This window comes from Tauraco erythrolophus, chromosome 3, assembly GCF_009769465.1.
Source record: "Tauraco erythrolophus isolate bTauEry1 chromosome 3, bTauEry1.pri, whole genome shotgun sequence".
Taxonomy (NCBI): Eukaryota; Metazoa; Chordata; class Aves; order Musophagiformes; family Musophagidae; genus Tauraco; species Tauraco erythrolophus.
In genome coordinates, this window is record NC_141467.1 from 52755699 (window position 1) to 52775794 (window position 20096).

General features: G+C 39.4%; 1 protein-coding gene across 1 annotated transcript in view; it reads left to right on the forward strand.

The window, feature by feature from the left end:
• The window catches only part of LAMA3 (laminin subunit alpha 3), a 124581-nt gene that overhangs the window by 8670 nt on the left and 95815 nt on the right, over nucleotides 1-20096 (forward strand). The window contains 5 exon segments of the mRNA XM_086609234.1: nucleotides 9663-9780; nucleotides 10400-10518; nucleotides 12091-12261; nucleotides 15257-15354; nucleotides 16784-16899. Of these exon segments, the coding sequence (XP_086465360.1) occupies nucleotides 9663-9780; nucleotides 10400-10518; nucleotides 12091-12261; nucleotides 15257-15354; nucleotides 16784-16899 (622 nt within the window).

Here is a 20096-nt window from a genome sequence, read left to right on the forward strand (position 1 = left end):
AAAGGTCAAAATGACTTCAAGTCTTGTGATCAGGAAGGGATAATTTTAGTTAGTGGATAGATGAGAGTTTAGTAGGATTCATGTGATTTTTTTTTTGTTGTTTTTGACTTCATGGACGTTATCTCGTGACTGCGTTCAGTCAGTTAAACCTTAATCTCAGGATCTGTTTGAACTTGAGATTCACTTTTTGACATTTTGCCTGGTATTGTCACACCTCAAATTCGTGCAGTAATGCACAATACTAATAACGAAGAAGAAAATTAAATACTGTGGCAGAGTAAGTCTGCTCAAGTGAACAGGTGAACAGAGACCCCCAATTCACCTTACCTTATTTCAGGGTCCTAAAATTTAAGAGCTTAGTGTGTTTTAGTCATGCAGACTTTCTCAGTAGTTGGCAGAAACAGAATTTCAGAGTGCAATTCCCCCGCAAGTGAGCTGAAAGGAAGGTTTTGGTTTTTAAGGAAAAATAAACGTTCTTAAAGTTAGATGTGTGCCTGAATGCCTTGCAGAACCACAGGCTGCAATATTGAAAATATAGCAAGGATGTAGTTTTCCTCACTAAGTAGTTGTCCTGTTCTTTGTTTTGACACAAGGCACCTTTTTCTGCAAACACAATATGGAAAGGTGCATGTGTGTGTGCAAAACATGACAAAGAGTAAGGTACATAGGTGTGCAGGGAAGCAATGACTGAGTTGTAAGTTGGTTGTCAAATATTCACAATTAGAGGAAGCAGAACTTAATGCGACATTAAAAGCTTTTCATTTACTGCATTCCTGCCATTTTATCTTTAAGTTTGAGAGCAGAGGTCCAGTGGGACCTTTTGCCATGGTCTGATGTCAATATTTGATTGAAGTTTGAGTGCTCGCTACTGTGGAGTGGGAACAGAACACCCACCTGCTGCTGCTTCTGTGTCACAAGGGCTAGGTGTGATTTTGAAAGTCAAAATCCCTTCAGGATGTTAAATCTTTCTGCTAGAAAAATGCTCATTTTGTTGTACTTTGTAATACAAGAAAAAGCAAAAACTTTAAAGCCAAAGCCCTGCTTTACTTTCCTTTCTGTCTTTCTGAACTGTAGTTACATTTCTAATCAATCACAGTCCTTCTGAATAATATTTATAATGTTGATCCCTGAGGCAGTGTCTCCATCCTGTTAACATACCTGCTTATACTGTGGCTGTTCCTGACTTGCTTAAAATATTTGGATCAAATGAAGTCGCATTTATTCCTTTAATTGGTCCTGATTTTCCCGTTGTAGTTTTCAACATGTTTTAAACTTCTGAATCCAGAATGTCTGACCAAAGTTGATTGCCCTTTCTCTGACTCTTTGGATTGCCTAATTTTAGCAGGTGTGCCCTCATCTTTGGCTTGTTTAATGCTCATCAGATATTAGAGTAATACTCCCGCAGGTATTTTTCTGAACTCTGTCTTCAGAAGAAGATGAAGGTTCAGGGTAGCATGATAATGTATGATGAAAAAGAAAGATCTAACTGTTACACTTCAAAAAGTGTAGTCCACAAATTTTATTGTTGCTTTTAGTTGTGTCATTTTTTTACTCTGCTTCTGTGGCAATAATATAGTGCTGAAAGACCCAGACTCACTCACTGAAGTCTTGTACACTAATACGTTAAATAGTTTTTATGTAGTGATATTATTAGTCACTCTTGTAAATTGTGGAATGTAATGTCCAAATTAGTAGTTTTATTAGGGAGGGAGGGAAAGTCAACCATAAATTTAAGATAAATGGTATGGCCCATGGAGGACTTTTATGCTATCTGCCAATTAAAGCATGTAAACATTTTGTAAAAAAGCCTCACAGTTTGGCAGATCTTCTGAGTTGCTTTTATATGGTAGATATGTCTTAGGGGGTTAATTTTTATATTTGATAGCAATCCTTTATATGCATAACTTTACAAACAGTATTTATTGTTGGGAATATTAATCTGCTATCACTCGTTATTAAGAACACTCATTCTTAACTTACAAAAGATCCGATACAATTTCTTAAGATGGCTCTGAAGTTACAGTTATCATTCTTTAAAATATAAAGGGTCCTTTAGGCCCTTCACCTGTAGTGAGAAACTGTCAAGGTGGTGGGACACTTACCATAAGCTGCATTGAACTGGGCTTCCAAAAATAGTCATTGCATTCGTTGTGCTTGACTGTTGAAGACTTTACCACTGACTCTGAAGTTAAAATCCAGCTCTGGTGTGGAATTGAGTAACCTCTATAATAACACGGTGAAGTCCTACAAATTAGGGCGTGAGAACTGCTGCATAAAGCTGCTGCAGTCCTACAGAACTGCCCCAGCAGTGAGACAAAGCCTTTCCCCTGGAACCCCTGCACAGCGCTGCCTCTGCAGCAGCACTGACCCCTGCTCTGCTGTTGTGGTTCATGCTGAGGAGAAGTGGGCTTTCAGTATTTCAGTTTGTGCAGGGAGCTGACTTTGTTCCACAAAACACTGTGCTTTGAAGTTGGTTGATTTTGGCTCGTACCACAGTAAGGTGAATCTGCTTGTGAACCCTAGATTAATACAACTTCAGCTGATCAAGTAGCAGCTGTCTGATAGAAGTTTCTAAAAGTTGTGTCAGGTAATGCACGCTCCATTTATTCCTCTAACACACTACAAGCAGCTCATTCTGAGCTAAGCTGTCAGCCTTAATCAGGGAAGTACCCTAAATAGGTCCTTTCTTACTCATATGTTGTCCTTTAAGACATAGTCTATGTGTTGTGTTTTCTTAAAAGCTTTAATTAAAGACCTTTTGAATTGCTCACCATTTTTTTCTTATGTTTGTGTTAATAGATCTATGTCACTGGCTTTAAAATGTGTTTTTGATATTAATTTAGTATTATTCTCAAAATATACAGAAAAAAATCTTGCAAGTCTTTCTCTCCTTTGCTTTTCTGACACTATCTTCCTCTGGTTCTTCTTCAGCATCCCTTTAAGAAGGTCTCTGTTCCCACTCATTGATCTTGCATCCTTCCATGTCTGTACTGCTTCTCCCACCTCCCTTCCCATGCTCTTTCCTACCCGTTACTTTCTTTTTGTGGTATATTGTCTTAAACATCTCACTTTCAGCTCAGTTTAGCAAAAGCAGAACCTCTGCTGATAGCCTCCAACCCTCTGCTCTTCCCTGTGTTTCCTTCCAGCACTGACAGTGCTACTGTGTTCTTTTTACTTTGAACTGTAGAGCCCTTGTAAGGGAACGTTTATCTCCTGGACAACTGAGGTCTGAATCGTACAAATCCTTTCCTCTATGAATATGTTCTGTGAAGAAATAGGCCATATGTAAGAAATAGTTATGAACATTGAGTTGATCTTTGGCCAAATCCCAATGGAAAAGTGGCTGCATGAGAAATTCCAGGGGAGTAACTGACAATCATTGATGTATTTGCCTGCAGCCTTGGCAAAAAGACCAAGAACTGACTAAACCTGGGCAATAGACTACCCTTTCATTTCTGGAAGTGTTCTTTCTTTCCGGAATACTGCCTGTGAAGTCTGGGGAGCTTCTCCCTTCTGATTCTGTTCATTGACTGTGATAGCGAAAAGACTTAACATCTCCAGCCATGTCAGTGAGGCATGTTCACAGGCACTGACTTACAGAACGAAATGCAAGTGTGGCGTTTTAGCGTCCGTGCTAGTTAAATGAAAAAGTGATACGAATACAACGTGTACAGTGCTAACCGAATAATGTTGGAATTCCTGCACTTATGCTTGGCTTCTGCACCCCAGACTGTGAAGCCAGCATGCGAAGAATGACTTCTGCACACTGTGCAGTGGGAGCCTCTCTAGTCACTGTCACTGTTTACGTGCCGTTAGCATTGCTGTGTGTACATGTATGTGGTTAAACTGTATGGAACACATTCAGTGGATCTAATGCCTCTCAGATAACTACCCACATGAGTTTTTCTGTACGCCTCTGCCATAGCTGCTTTTCCACGTACCCAGAAGAGTAGCTGGCAACTGCCAAAAAGGCTGATTCAGCTCTCTCTAGTTGGCATTTTTTGTTATTACAGTTTCATCTGCAAAATACATTGTTGGGGATTAACAAATACTGACCATCAGGGCTGTTGTGTTAAGTTTCTGAATCTGCAAGGGTGCCTCAGGTCCTACTGAGAGGTTACTGAAGAAAGGGGGTGCTGACCTCTTTGCAACCACAAGAAATCAAAGCCTTTCATTTTAACCAGAGTACATGGGATTTTATTTCATTTAAATAGATTGTTATGTTTATGTCTTGGTCTTTGAGAAAAATCAATGCTCGAGACCTTAAGGCGTCATTACATTAAGAAACTTACGGGCATGCACACACCAACCCTGTGAAATCAGTGGCACTAAGGTATGTTTGGGAGCAGGTGCTAAGCGCAATTCACACTTCCTTGAATCCCGCTCCCGCAGTGGTCCGTGTCTGAAAGTTCAGTTTAGGTACTGAGTGGTCATCAGATTTCTGCCTCTCTCGCACTTTCTTTACTAACATACCAGGCAAGTAGAGAAAGGTTACATGTCTGCTAATGCAGGGCATCTTTCGCAGAGGTCCTTCAGTGGAGTGGCCTCTGTATCTTCTTTCTAATGTGCAATGCCAGCCCCAGTGACATTATTCAAGATAATGTCAGAAGCCTAGAAGAACAGTCATGTTATGTTGAGGGAAGTTTTGGTGGTGTAGATATATCTGCTAATACAGTCTGAGGAAATACTACCGTGCTGGAAACAGCTGTTCTCTGTACGTGTACAATTCAGATTACGTGAAGAGAGATTGTGTTTGGTATCTCTTTGAACACATCTTGAGATATATAGAATGACTCAGATAGATGATCTGCCTGGCTCTAGTTGTGCTCTTGTTATTAACACACTCCAGGAATTTTTATTCTTCATGAGCCAAAAAGGGAGAACAATCCTTTCCTACATGTGCAGCACACAGCATAGTGATTGTTCAGAACATAGTGTGGTTTTCTTTTATACTAGTTTATGTCCAGCATTTAACTAACAAGTCATTCCAGTATTTTAGGGTTCTGTATTGAGTCTGTGGTGGTAGGAATGGAGGAAAACGTACTATACTTTTGTATATGCACATCTTTCTTCCGTTTGCATATGTATTTCAGGATTCAGACAAATCTTGGAAATTCCTCTATTCAAAGAGTTGTTTAAACTTTGAAGGAGAAAATGGAGAAAACATTTTTAATGACTATTTTTTTCTAGAATTCTCATGAGAATGCAATGAGTCATAGGAAGTTTTCTTTCTCTTGGGTTAAAATAAGTAGTATGCATGCTGCTAGAGATCCTGAATATTGTATCGTCAACAATAATGGTACAATATGATTGTCATTCAATTTAAATAAGCTCTTTTAAGATAGTCTTAAATTCACCTGTAAGGGCTTCTATAGAAACGTTTCTGTCTTTATAATGTAATATTGGTAATTCCTAACACTGAATTACAATTTCCATTCTCAGATGAGCAAGACATTTTGCTCATTCCGCTGGATGATTTTTAAAATTTTTATCTGGATATTTATAAATCTTGAAGGCTACTGCCTGCAAGAACACTTCAAATCTGAGTAAATTTGAGTGAACAGGAAAAAGTCACATCAATATGGAACTGGTTAAATTCCAGCTGTTAACAATCCATCAGGTTTGACCCATGCTGCTAGATTACAGCAGGGATATAGTGTTGAGACATTTACAGGAATGCATCCTCTTTCAAGCATGCATTTCCAGAGTAGATTGTTTCCATTACTGGAAACAAAATACTGTTTCTACTTTTAAACTTAATTCCTTATTCATATAAGAAAACTCTCAGAATTTTGATTAAACCATATTTCAGGGTTTTTTTGAGAATTTTATTTTTTACTATAGTGTAGTTGCACCAAAAAAGCAGTTATTTTTAATGCTCACTTATATTTTCACACTCCTTTTGACAAATGGTTGCTTTTTAATGAAAGAAATTTAACTTAAACAAATAAACATTTTTTTCAAAAATGAAGAAACTCACTTCCTTTTTCCCCAAAACTGAATGACTGAAGAAGTTTGCTTTAAGTTTATTATGCCTTTTTTCCAGGGTAGATATTATTTCTGTCAATGTGATGGGTTGAAGACTTAAATGAGTGAAATGCCAGCTTAGAATATGTGCTTAAAATTGGTTTTAATGGTTGCTTTTCTAGGTCTTATGTCAGCAAGGTTATTCTTCTATCTTTAGTTAGAATTTATTTGCTAAGGCAAGGATTATTTTTCTTCCGTTGTTGCCTCATCGTATCCGGAGAGAGACCATTCGTCAACTTGGTCAGTATTCAATCATAGTGATCATTCTGCATCCCTGATCCAGGTCAGAACCAACTCAGTGGCACCTGTGTGAAGTTAGAAGCAGGACAGATAATAGAGTTGGTGACTAAGTTTTTGTGATATGTTGGCGTGGACTAACACTAATTTTTGTCAACACTTGTCTCTTTCCCCTTTCTGAATGTGACTGTGCAAACCTGAGCAGTATGTCATACTATGAGATGTAAGGTGAGCTGCACGTGAATTGAAGGTTTGCATATGCAGGAGCAGTTTGAAGCTGCCGTACATTTTTTTTTCCAATTTGTGGTTTGCATGGAAATACTCGAAGTGTGATGCTGGGAGACAGTTCTTGTGCTGGCAGACCTGGTAGAGGAGTGTGTTGCCGGGGTTCCTGATCTAGTGCACACATTGGACAGTGCTTCAGCTTCACATGCGTTGAGTAGTAATAGGTTTAAGCAAATTCCACAGCTACATAGCAGATGTGGCGTACAGGTGTTTGATGGGTGCTGCGTGCTGATTTAGCACTTCTACTGTTGTGTCAGCTTGGCCACTTTATCCTTTAGATGCTTATGAAAGGTTATAGTCCAGGGTGACACTGATATGTATGTGAGCATGTCTCATATTTCTTCAGCACTGTGGAAGCACAGTGGGAATGGAATTTACTGCTACTATTTTGCTCATGCTTATGAGAAGGTATCACTTGTTATGAGACGAGACTGGTTGTGTCAGCTACTTTGAGTAGCATCTGTGTAAAAGAATATAATAACTGTATGACAAGCTGAAGCAGATGTCATCTACTTTTTTGGAGAGTAGGTAGAAGGTCATTGTTGTAATGATTCCACAACGTGACTACAAGCAATGGGGCTCTGGAGAAGGCAGGATCTTTTCTGTATGCTGCTTTTGTTTCCTCTTGAGCTTTCCATTTATCTTTATCTTTATTAAATCTGCATCAGTCAACACACAGAGTGTTATCCACACTTGTTAACATGCATGTAAGGATGAGACTCCCAAAGACTTTAAAATAGGGGAAGCAAGACTATTAATGGATAGGTAGTTGCCTGCCCAGTGCAAACCTGGTTTCAACAGGGCAATGCCCCCTGGGAGATTCAACTGGCCAAAAGCAAGAACATGATGCACTTTTTTTTTAGGAATTTCAGAACTATTATGCTTTGCTGGGAGGATACCAGTCTTCACACTGAGTGGCCGTACTGGCTGACAAGTAATGTCCGTATGGCCAGTATCTCTACTCTGAAACTTGCCGGTCAAGTAACAGAAGTTACTTAGGCAAAAAGTGTCAGAAATTCAGTAAGAGCAAATCTTACCACAGTTCCCAAAGTATTCACCTACTTCTAACAATCATGGTAGAGACTTTCTGTCGCTAATTTAGGAGCATTACTCCACCTGTGCAGTCCTTGTGCATAGTTCTGAGTTCTGTCACGCTTCTTTCAACATAACGGCTGCCCCTTACTTTGCTCAATACTGTTGTCTAGTAAGTATTTTCCATATGTAGATACTGTCTGGCTATTTAGGTACCTTATTTAGTGGCACAGGAGGTGAAGTTGGTGCTTGTCAGGCTATGTTAAGTAGGCAGGGTAAATTCCAGCACTAATACGAAAGACTTTTTTCCCCCCAGTTATCTCTGCACTGACCTAGGTAAGCAACATCCAGCAAACCAACAGTTTCTGAAATAGGTTTCAAGGTACGACACCTGCTGCAGTGATGCCTTGGTGTGTATAGAACAGATGATTGCTCTGAACAGTTGTACATACTGCATTAAATGAATGCACAATGAAAAGTTTCAGTTTTTTTCCTCTGGGATGTGAGGTATTATCGTGACAGTATGCTTCATGAAGTCCCTGGATTCCTCCCATTTCTCCATGAGAAGGTTATACTTTCTTCTGTGAATACTTTTGATATTCAGAAGCTGATGTCTGAAATAGATGTGTGAAGATTGAGGCTGCCTGTAGCCATATGACTGCAGTGTACGTGTAGCCATGGGATCGGCATGTGCAGTGCTGGTTAGGGACAAATATTTCCAGGTATCCGCTCTGCTCCATTGTTCACCATTTGCATCTGGCTCTTGGTGACCCCAGCTGGTGTGACAGCTATTGAACTGTTCCTAGCTGGCAGCTGAATGGACCAGGCATGACAACAGATGCTGTTCCCAGTTTGTGACTGGGAGCTCGTATGCAGTTGTGGTTTGGAGTCTAATAACCTGTATTAGACTAACTCTGAAGCAAAAGTATTAGCTTCAGGGTTATGACATTTGTGATGTTTGAGCAAAGATAAAGTGCATGGCTGCATTTGACGTGAGGGCTCTGGCAGCAGTTACTTGACAGACTGTTGACTGTAACTCCCTGCCTCCCCCGCCAAAGTAAGGCTCTCTTGCAAGCAGATGATTCTGAATTGAGGTTGTTGAGTGGGAAATTCTGGTGCAACTGCACTTGAATGTTGACTGAACCTCAGTAATGAGTCACTTTTATTGACAACTCATATCCATGTTGTGGTTGTCTAAGTTCTAAATGACCTTTAGAATCAATCTGTGTTCAGCCTTTTGTGCAGTGGTAATTTTACTGATGTTTTGATTTTTATGACTGTGGACTATTCCAAGAGGCTTACAGTAAGATTTCCTTTCTTGTCAAATCCATTTTCACTCTAGTGTTTGGGAACTTTCTGTCTCTGTGGTCTATCACTATGAAACACGATGAGCACTTAAAGAAGCCAGATGAGACTTTGGGCCTTGGGAAACTTGAGCTGGTGAAGCTCTTTGAGCTGTTTCAGACAACGAATGAGCTACCAGTCATAAGAATCTCTCCTGTGTTGTTTGACACCCACAAAACTCTGGGGTGGCTTGCTTCTGTTACTTGGAAAGTCTGTCAATTATCTAGAAATATTCTTGAAGTGACTATCAAATGCAACCAAAGGAGTCCCGATGTGAAGGGTATGTGCATTTATCTTACATCATTTTGATTTTCCATGACTACAAGCACAGTACATGATTGGAATGCAACACATATGTACCAGGATGCTGCAGAAATATCTTGGTTCAATGATGTGTTGAGATGCTAACTTTCCAAGGTGAAGTACTATACCCTTAACACACCCAAGCAATCAGTCATGTGCAAAACAGAGCTGTTCTGAAATGTAAGAGATGGCATTTAACCCAGTCCTATCGCAGCTGAACGTAAGCTAAGCTTACTTAATGTACTGGAGCACGTTGCCAGGTGAGGTAGCCAGCTGAGAATCTGGCCTATAATTTTAATGGGAATGAAACCACAGAGGATAACCTTCTCACTGTATGCTAAGGAAAAGGTGTTTATTTGCATTAGTTTTAGTATTGTGATACTTTTTAACAGAGTTCAAAAAGCTGATAAGATTTATGTATGTTCTGTTACCAGCTCTTCCATGTTGCCTATATTCTTATCAAGTTTGCAAATTCTCCTCGTCCAGATCTCTGGATCTTAGAAAGATCAGTGGACTTTGGAAGAACTTACACTCCCTGGCAATATTTTGCTTGTGAGTATCAATCCTTTGTGACTGCTTTTTTTGTAGACAGTTTTCTTTAATCATTTGCTTAGTAGCAGGAAAATCAGACCATGGGTCTCTAACTAAAGATTTCAACTGCAGTGAAGACAGTGAATATCAAATACATTTCTCTTGTCTTAGTTATCCAAAATAAATTAGTGACAAGAGTGTAACTAAAAATGAGTATGATATTTTGACAGTGTAACTCAGCACATGAATATTTTTTCATGTTAGGATTTTTGTTTTGTTTTGTCTTGGTTTTTGAGAATGTCAAAACTACATTATCCTTCATCCCACGGAACCTCAGAGTTCCTTGCAAAAATCAAAGGTGGAATACAAATGCAAAATCTTGGAGTACATATATAGCTTTTTTTGGGACGATACGAGAAATACTGTGCCATGTCTTGTCAGGCACCACTGAATTGCTTAGGACAAGAAATGATTTGTTTTTAGGAATTTCTGTTTTTCTGTGCTGAGTGACACTATCACTTACTATTCAGTTACAGAGGAGAATTTACCTAAAAGCACGGGGGATACTTCTTCATTAATTTAAATAAGAACGATAGTGTTATTTTCACATATAAAAATAATTTTGTTCTCACTTGACTAGACTCCAAAGCAGATTGCTTGGAGCGCTTTGGAAAGGAAGCTAATCTTCCAGTGAGGAGTGACAGCGATGTCCTTTGCACCACAGAGTACTCTCGCATTCTGCCTCTGGAAAACGGAGAGGTAAGTGCTTTTAGGCAAGCAGTGTGTAGTGCTGGAAGCAAACAGCATTGGTTTCAGAAATTTGCTGTTTCAATAGGAACCTAGAACTGGATGTAATTTTTCAGCTATGGCTGCTTGAATCTACATTAAATACTCCATAATCAAGCACTTAAGTAGCTGGTGAGATTTTTGGAGGGTGAACTGGCTTCTCCTAACTTTCTTTATTCTCCGTGGGGGTAGGGGCTGCTCAGTGTGACCTGTGTTGATTTTTATCATGATTTAGGTACCTCATTTTATCCATATGCATTTGAAGGTGTTGACCACTTTTTTTGAACACTTACAAAGTACCTAGCAGAACTTACTGCATCAGAATTGCTCATCGGAATAAAGAATGTGGAAACGGATATCTACCATTCAAGAATAAGTAGCTATTTAAGAAAAGAATATATAAAATGCTATGTGTTTATAATATAATACATGTGTTTGGAAAATGTTGCTCTGATTTTAGGCATTGTTGCTTGCTAGGCAGAACTGTGGCTTGTGTTATTTGAATGAATGTTAAACTCCTGGCTGTGCTGATGACTCCTGCTGACATTTTCCTTTTACACCTGATGTGGTTAGAATCCAGATCTGAACTCCTTAAGAGTTATCCAGAGTTTTAAGCATATGGATCTGGGGTTGTAGTTTCATATTAAAGTAGAATTTGTTTATTAACGTATCTGTAAAATTTTCCTAATAAAAATATTGTAAAGAATCATTTCCATAGAAGAACACAGCTTCTGCCATCCTGTATTACGTGCTGTATGACTTTTCCTAAAGGAATTGTGCTGCAATCGGAACTGTCACCATTCCCCTGTACATGCTTCAGTGTATAGGAGTCGTATGAAAATAGAAATCTGTTATCTGGTTGGTTATGAATAAATGGAAGTCTCTTACTCGGTTGTCTATATGCACACTGGATTGTTCATTTAATAGAGATTCACGATTGCTAGGCTGCTGGCATCTGTTTCTTTAAAAAATGAAAATGTACCGGAGCCCTTGTTTTGAAAGTCAGATAAACCTGCTTTCATACGAGGGGATTTTCTAAAGCAACACTGTGTACTTTCTTCCAAAAGACCATTAATACCCTTGCAGGCACTGGACCTGGTAACAATAATATTTTCCAGGAATGTTTGTGGCTTAACCCAAAAATAAATGTGCTTTGGGAAAGAGCCAAAGCCTCATGTTTTTACTCAGGCAAAACTCCCATTGACACTATCAACTATTAATATAACTATTTGCAACTATTCCTATTGTTTTTTCCTATTAAAACGTGTACTTTTTGTGTTTTATACCTACTGTTTTCAAAACAGATAGAGGCACATTTTTTTTTTTCCAATGTACCATATGGGTAATGAGAATTCAGGAGGGTCCAAGACTAACAACGCTATTTTTCCCAATGTTCTGGCTTCAGTATGGAATGTGTAGTTGTTACTACAAACATGCTCAGAAACAGTAGTAGAGTTTTGGGTTCTTTTATTAATTTTGCTCTGTGCCACTACTGACACTTGCAGTTGATATATTTTAACAAAAATGTGCTTATGTCTTTGTTAGATTGTAGTGTCTTTGGTAAATGGCCGCCCAGGAGCAAAAAACTTCACTTATTCCCCTAGTCTTCGAGAATTCACAAAAGCAACAAACATCCGCCTTCATTTTCTCAGAACTAATACACTTCTTGGACACTTGATATCGAAAGCTCAACGAGACCCTACTGTAACCCGTAGAGTAAGTACTGTTTTCACCGAGATGTACTCAACAATTAGGTTTGGCGCGTTACAGATCAAAAAATAATATGAATGTTTTAAAAGTAGGTCACTGTAAAATTCAATTGTTATATTCCCATATTTTCTCCAGGTTCGTGTGAGATGAGAAGGTAACTGGGTCAGCACAGTTTTATGGAGGGGAAGTAGAGATTAATGATTTTGTGACAGACTGTCTTCTTTCTCTGTATGGAAGGAAGTTGGGTGCATCATGGGACCTATAAGAAGAAGCTAAAGCAGAAATCTTCTAAACTATCTTATGCACGGCTGAGGAACTAAATCTATTCAGCTTAGTTTGACACTACTTTCCCTTATTTATTCAAACAAAGATTTTCAGAAAACAGTACCTGAGTTTCTGAAGGAGCAGGAATCAAAGGGCATGATCGAAAGTTGCTATCTTTCCACAAATTGTTTGAGATGCCTGGGTGTTTTCAGTGGATCTTGGACTATCCAAGAGCTTGAAAGCAAAAGTCTCAGCCCTATTCAGTGGGGAAATGTAAGGAAATTCAGCTCCCTCTAGGGAACACCACATAGAAATTCATATACTTGGAGAGACTTCAGACTTCATATTGTATTGTTATTTTTAACTTTTTCATTTGAAATGAAGATTTGGTAACAATTGGAGGAAACCCTGGGGTGAGGCACTGCACAAATGTGTGTGTGGGTTTCTGCATCTACAATCATGAAAGTCTTCCCGTTACTTGATAGGACTCCCATTAAGTATCTTTGTTGTCTTAAGTAAATTTTAATATGTTGCTCACAGGCAGATGTAAATGCAGTGTTTAGTTTACTTGGCAAGCAGCGTAGATTTAGTGTAAGGAACTTCTGATGTTATCAGGGCCATGGGATGTAGGATAGATGAATAAAATGTCAAGTGTTTGATTAAATTGTTACAAAAGAACACAAGTTTTCATTGTAGAGACCTTCCAAATCTAGGAAACAGTCAATATTCTTAAGAAAAATCTTTGTGTTAAACTTATAGAAAGAGATGAAAACCAGACCAGTTCTATTCTCCTATCCAAGTAACTGCCTGGCTTCCCCTGTTAATGGTTTGAGTTCATGACATGCTGAATTATATAAAGTGTGTTTTATGCCTAACCTGTGGCAGTTTGACCTATTAATCATTTTAGCCTATTGCTAATTTGACTTATTACTGACCAGTAGCAGTACAATTACTGTTGGTAAGAAAGAGTAGCTCTGCAAAGCTCTATGAAACTATGAACTGGGTTGTCAAGAATCATATACAAAAAACCAGTCAAATAGGGTGGCAAGAGTCACGATGATCATCTCTAGCTGTGCTGAAAGCACTGAAAGCACAGGTTTTACTCATGGTATGAAAACGGTATGTGCAGTTAGAAATGAGTGTGTATATTTTAATGCAGATAGTTCAGAAGGCAAAAAATATTTCCCAGTTTGTATATCCCACTTACTGTTCATCTGCCTAATGCAAAGAGAGCTAGTTGGAAGAGCTTTCTGCCTTGGGGTACCATCTTGCCTGTGCTAGCCAACTCCACCTACATAGAAGCAGAGAATGTATATGCAACCAAAATGAATCACATGATGGTTGATGTTGGAAGGGATCTCTGGAGGTCCTCTGGTCCAACCTCCCTGCTCAAGCAGGGTCACCTAGAGCAAGTTGGCCAGGACCATGTCCAGACAGCTTTTGAGTACCTCCAAAGAGGAAGACTTCATAGCTTCTCTGGGCAACCTGTGCCAGTCACCTTCACAGTGAAAAAGCGTTTCTTGATGTTCAGAAGGAATCTCCTGTGTTTCAGTTTGTGCCCATTGTCTCTGGTCCTGTAAATGGGCACCACTGACAAGAGCCTGGCTCTGTCCTCTTTGCACCCTCCCTTCAGATATTTAAATGCATTGATAAGATCCACCTTGAGCCTTCTCCAGGCTAAGCCATCCCAGATTTCTCAGCCTTTCCTCATAGAAGAGATGCTTCAGTCCCTGCATTATCTTTGTGGCCCTTCGATGGACTCTATCCAGTATGTCCGTGTCTCCTTGTTACTGGGGATCCCAGAACTGGACATGATACACCGAGTGGCCTCACCACTGGTGCTGAGTAGAGGGGAAGGATCATCACTGAGAGAGGCTATATATACCACTCAGAGGGGCTGTGTTGTGAATAGAGTGAGCACAGGACACATAACTGCATAGTGTTCTGACGCTTTTTCTCTTCATCCTCCAGTGATATTAAATCTGCCCCTTTAATTTTTCTGGGGCTGCACAGAGATCAAGATTTACAACCAGCTCTCCATTCTGCCTAGTGCTCTAAGGAGACAAGGAAGCGACTTTTGAGCTACAAAAATGTATGCAGAAGTTACTATTGATAGAGTAATAATATTTTCACTGACTTAAACAGCTTAAATTTTTATCTTCTGTTGCCTGGATGCCTGCAAGGCATGAGGATGAGATTCAAAGTGTTTTAACTTCAGATCACAATTTCAGATCCAGCTTAAGTCATGAGTGATTTTGACCTAGCTGGTGATTTCGATCTGTTTCTAGTGTTTAGTGATCATGTCTGACTGAATGGGGAAACTGTGCTGCCAATACCAGCATGTCTGGTTTGTTGACCAGACCAAGGTCTCACAAATTGATGTTTTGACACTACTTTACATCTCCATCCTCAAGCTGGCTTTGAACAAGCTTTGGGCTTGGGTACTGGTGGCTGTGTAGCTGCTGGGGAATGGAGAGCTAGAGCAATATGCATTTGGTGTGAGCTGCACAAGCCTGTTCCTATCAGGCATCTTGTGGGTATTGACTTTGATTTGCTGGTACTTGTACTGAGACATAGACATCAACAGAGGGTTAACCATTGGCTGCCTAACTTTGGTCTTTTTTAAAGATGTGCCTTTAAAATTCTCATGAGCGAGATTTAACAATCTGATGTTGGTATTTCTGACATAATACAAGTAAGGAAAGATCTATATGTATCTCTTGTGCTTGTTCCATAGTATTTCTACAGTATAAAGGACATCAGTATTGGTGGTCGATGTGTTTGCCATGGCCATGCTGAAGTATGTAATGCAAAGAGCGCTGAAAACCAATACCAGTAAGTAAACTGAGCATAACATTAATTTAGTGTGAGAAAAACAATACACAAATGTTTTCAAATTATGTTTTTTACTGTAGAATGATATAGTCTTACAGGGATTTTTCACTGTATTAAAAAAACTAGAATGTGCTAATGATTGACAAGAAAACATATCGAGCTATTACGTGTGAAATATAATAATAAAAAGTCTTTACTTAGATTTTTCTTTTTAATTGAAACAAGAGTTTGGCAGATTGAATAATGTCTTAGAAGCCCTTAGCTCTTTTTGGAAAACATGGGTTGATATCACCTTCCAACAGCAGGTATTAGAAAGCCAAGTCAAGAACAAAGTGAACTTCCTGGAGATATTGATCATTATAACTGAGGTGAGCCAAGATCCAATGGCTTTCGATCATTACTAGAAAAAATAAAACCAGAAACTGACTGTACTGTTCTCTTTTCCCTGTGAAGTTTATGATATGCGTATAGATTTCACAAGGAGTTAGATCAGGCTCCTCCACTCATCTGCTATAGGGAAGTGACTGCCAATAATCAGGCTATCTAAAACATATTTTAAAAGCCTGGTTTGAAGCAGCTGTTGCTCTTATCCATGAAAGAAACTTTTATCAGGACAATGCAATATTTTCAGTTGTGTTTTAGTGAAGAGTAAGTGGACAGATGGGTGCCTCGTTTTCATGCTACAGAAAAGTATAGAGGATGTGAAATCTGTGGGAAAAGGATGGTTGTACTTGAAAACTGAGTTGCTCCTTGGTTATTAGACTATACAGATAAGAGAGAAATGTTGGACAAAGCCTCTCCAGTCTCAAGGTCTCTTTGTTCCTCCTGTGATTCAGTTACTCTGCATGACCTAGCCCGTAATGAGAGCCTGCCCTTAAAATGGGCTATTCAGCTAAATCAAAATAAATATGAATTACATTTTCTTGATGAGTGGTGTACACTATTTTAAAAATAACAAGATGAAGTTATGATCTTGATTTATTAAAAACACTTACAAAATTATTGTAAACAACACATAATGAAAAAATTATGAAGGCATGCATATAAAGGTGATAAATGTTTTGATTTACTGTAGGTCAACAAGCTTGAGCCTTGGAATGAAGCTAAAATAGGATACATCCTGAACTGTTACATATTATCTTGTTTTAATATTCTAGAATAAAGTTTCATAATCTAGTCTATTAAATCCAATTATAAATGTTCTCTATAAGTATATTATGCTAATAAACTTATAATCACATGATTAAAGTAATCAATCATGAAGAATTTTAGGAAAGTTCCAAGATGTTCTAGTGTTACTGTTCGACCTCTTTACGTGTGAGCTTATGTCCTGTTCTTTTCACACTATGTATAAGTCTTGGACTGCAATAAAATTAAGAAAAAAGTTTAAATCCAGCTTCAGCAGAATAAGAGGCTTTCATTTCTGTAGGTTTCAGTGTGAATGTCAGCATAACACTTGTGGGGAAACCTGTGATCACTGCTGCCCTGGATATAATCAGAAACAGTGGCAAGCTGCAACAGCTGGGAGCACGAATCTATGCGAACGTGAGTAGCCTAAAGGATCCTAGATTAAAATGGACATTGACAAGTGGGTGGGAATTAGCCATAGCACATGTGTTCATGGAGCATAACTAGCGCACTGCATGTTCTAACTCCTTTTTTCTTTACAGAGAAAGTTCTTTCTATACATCAGTAAGCAAGAGATGATGCAGTGAATATTATTCATGTTCTTTTCTCTTACTAAACAATGAAAATAGTCATTCGTGTGAGAATATTACATGAGAAAAGTGGAGGCCTTCTTGTAGTACATTGAGTCAACATCTCTCCCTGGTCATAGCTGTCTGCTGACAGATCATGGATCCTTCCTAGCAGAGCAGAGACTATGGCCGTCTTGTACAACTTCAAAATTTGCCTCCCCATCACCCAGCCTCTTGAGGTTCAGATTGCATAGAGATTGCTCAAGGCTGCCACTGCTTACGGGCACCTGAGCAGCCTTCTGTTCTCCCGCTGATGGTTGCCCCTTGCTGACCATACATAAGTGGGCACAAATGTGTTCCTGGTGGGAAGTCCTGGCGATTCCACAGTTGCACCCCTTCCTGTGCCTGTAGTTGGGAGTTTGGAGTGCTTTAGCCTCACAGACCGAGTAGTCAAGCTGGAGAAGCCCATTGACCTTTCTCCTACCTCCCCTGTGTTTCGTTCTTTTGCTAAAGAAAATGACCACATGGACCCCCTTTTAGTGCAAGGGTACGAACTGTCACACACAGGTATTTTGCATCCTTCTGGCCAGAAACCAGTGAGTGCAGTACAGTGTTCCCATCTCTGTGCAGATCCTATTCTGAGCAAATGTGTTGGCAGCCTGTAGTTTCCTTTGTGTCTGGTCTAATTTATCATCCTTGTCTATTATTCCTGAAAGTAATGTAGCCAGGGGGTACAAACCGTAACAGGGGAACCTTATTTGAAAGCCAAGGAGATATACTTCTGTAATTAGTTTGAGGAATAAAGAGATGGCTTCTTTAATCAGAACTGCAGTACTAAGACTATTAGGTGGGAGGGAAGATGATTAAAATGTTTGATAGGAGATAGGCATGTTGAAACTCAATTTTTGGACAATATTTGAAACCTCATTTAAGTTCCCCTCTCTTAAAAGGAAAACATTTTCTGCCAGGAAAGTGATAGACAAAGAGCATAAATAATGTCATGTTTGTAAAAGAATGAGCTTATAGAAGATCATCGACAAGATTCTGAGCCAAAAGGACTTTGCTTCTAACTACCTCTGAAAAAAATACCCTTTTTAGTATGGATTGCTCCTAGCGGTTTGAGGTGATTTGTTGAGAGCGTTTGCCAGGTGCAGACCTCTTTTCCTGGCAGCCAGTAGTGAAGGAATTAAAGCAACCTCATTAAGCTTCCCAAAAGCCTGAGGTCCCTTGAGAGAAACTGATTGAAAGAGGTTGGTGGGAGCTTCTAGGAATAAGCCCAACCTTTTACTATGAGTTTCCAAGTACTGTATGGGTGAGCAAATGGCCTAAAGTGGTAAGAAGATGCTTGGGAGGTAGAAGGGGCTTCTTGCCCCATTGAGAGAAAATGCTCTTACTATAATCGGAGCAAATAATTTCCTGTTGCTGTTAGAAGACATACTTGTGAGCTGTAGCTCGCAGACGGTTTGACCCTGGAGGCAAGGAGCTTTTATTTACATTGTAAATCTTTTTTCTTTTTTTTTTTTTTAATGCTCTCTTCTTTCCTTTATGACTTGGTATCTTGAACCAGCATCACATTTGTGCAAGGTTTTATCTTCTTGAAGAATTATATGAACAAAAAACCCCAACGATCTTCACAGACTATCACACCCTGGCCAGGGAACTCAGACTTGACCTGTCTGGCTCCTGTCAGCAGACCATAAGGGAACCTGATGTTAGGCCACCACCTCAGCTGTGTTGTTGATAGTTTCTAGGAAAAGGCTTCCTTGTCCAAAGCTATTCAAATATAAAGATGTAGAGGAGATACAGAGAATGATCCAGTTTCCCTTCTCTTGTCTGTATGATAGTGTAGCAAGGCATGGAGAATCAGTTGTCTCTCAGTTGTGTTCCCAGTTGTGCCAGGTACTTGGAATAGAGTTTGGAAGGATTGCTTCCTATAAGCTTCCCTTATCATGAAGAAAGTAGGGCCAGGGCCCTTGACTTCTGTTTTGAGGTGCTTTCAGGAACCCACTGGCTTCCAGAGTACCTTATCCCCTGGTCCGGGTGAAGGGAGGATTTCCCTAAACATGAAGTCATATCTTTATAAAATCAAAACTTCAGGATTTTCCTGGGAAGATTTCCCTGGAGTGCTGGAGCATTTGTAATTAAAAGCTCACCTAGCACACAGATGCCTGGAGAGGCCTTTTTTCCTTGGTACATTCTTTCAAAAAAATTTCCGTTGTTCCCCTCCAGTGAGAAAAGAATATCAGATCAGAAAAAAAAGAGACATAGGATGAGTTTATGGCAAAAACGTGGTCCTGCCATTTGATTTATTCTGTTTGCTTGCTACTATGGTTGGTTCCTACTCAGGCTTATATTATACTTCTGGAAGATTTCACTTAAGACAGCTGAAGCTCTACATGGCCAATAGAAAGAGTTTTGTTTTAATTAAGATGGGAAGATTATGAGATACATAACTGAATCTCTAGGAAATTAGATAAATTATTTTCTGGGCAAATCCATCACCCTTTACTCAAACTTTATTTGCAGGAACTGTTCAAAGTGTGGAGCTATTTCTCAGGTTAATTCTCTTCTGCAAACAAGGCATAAACATTGGGCTGTTTCTGCAATGTATATTGCTAGGCCTTGTTGCCAAAGGTAAAATAGCAAAGGCTTTTCGGGATTTAGGTATACCACCTTGATGGAGGGAGATCGGTGAAGCCAGCTCATACAAGGCCAGAGTGGATGTATCAGTGGGTGTATCTCAGATGTTGTATTGGGTCTGGCCATGTTGGGTGCCAAAAAGAATTGTGGTGGGTTGACCCTGGCTGAATGCCAAGTACCCACCAACACCGCTCTGTCATCCCCCTCCTCAAGTGGACAGGGGAGAGAAAACGTAACAAAAGGCTTATGGGTCAAGATAAGGACAGGGAGAGATCAGTCGCCAGTCATTGTCACAGGCAAAACAGGCTTGACTTGGGGAAAATTAATTTAATTTATTACCAATCAAATCAGAGTAGGATAGTGAGAAATCAAAACTAAATCTTAAAACACCTTTCCCCCACCCCT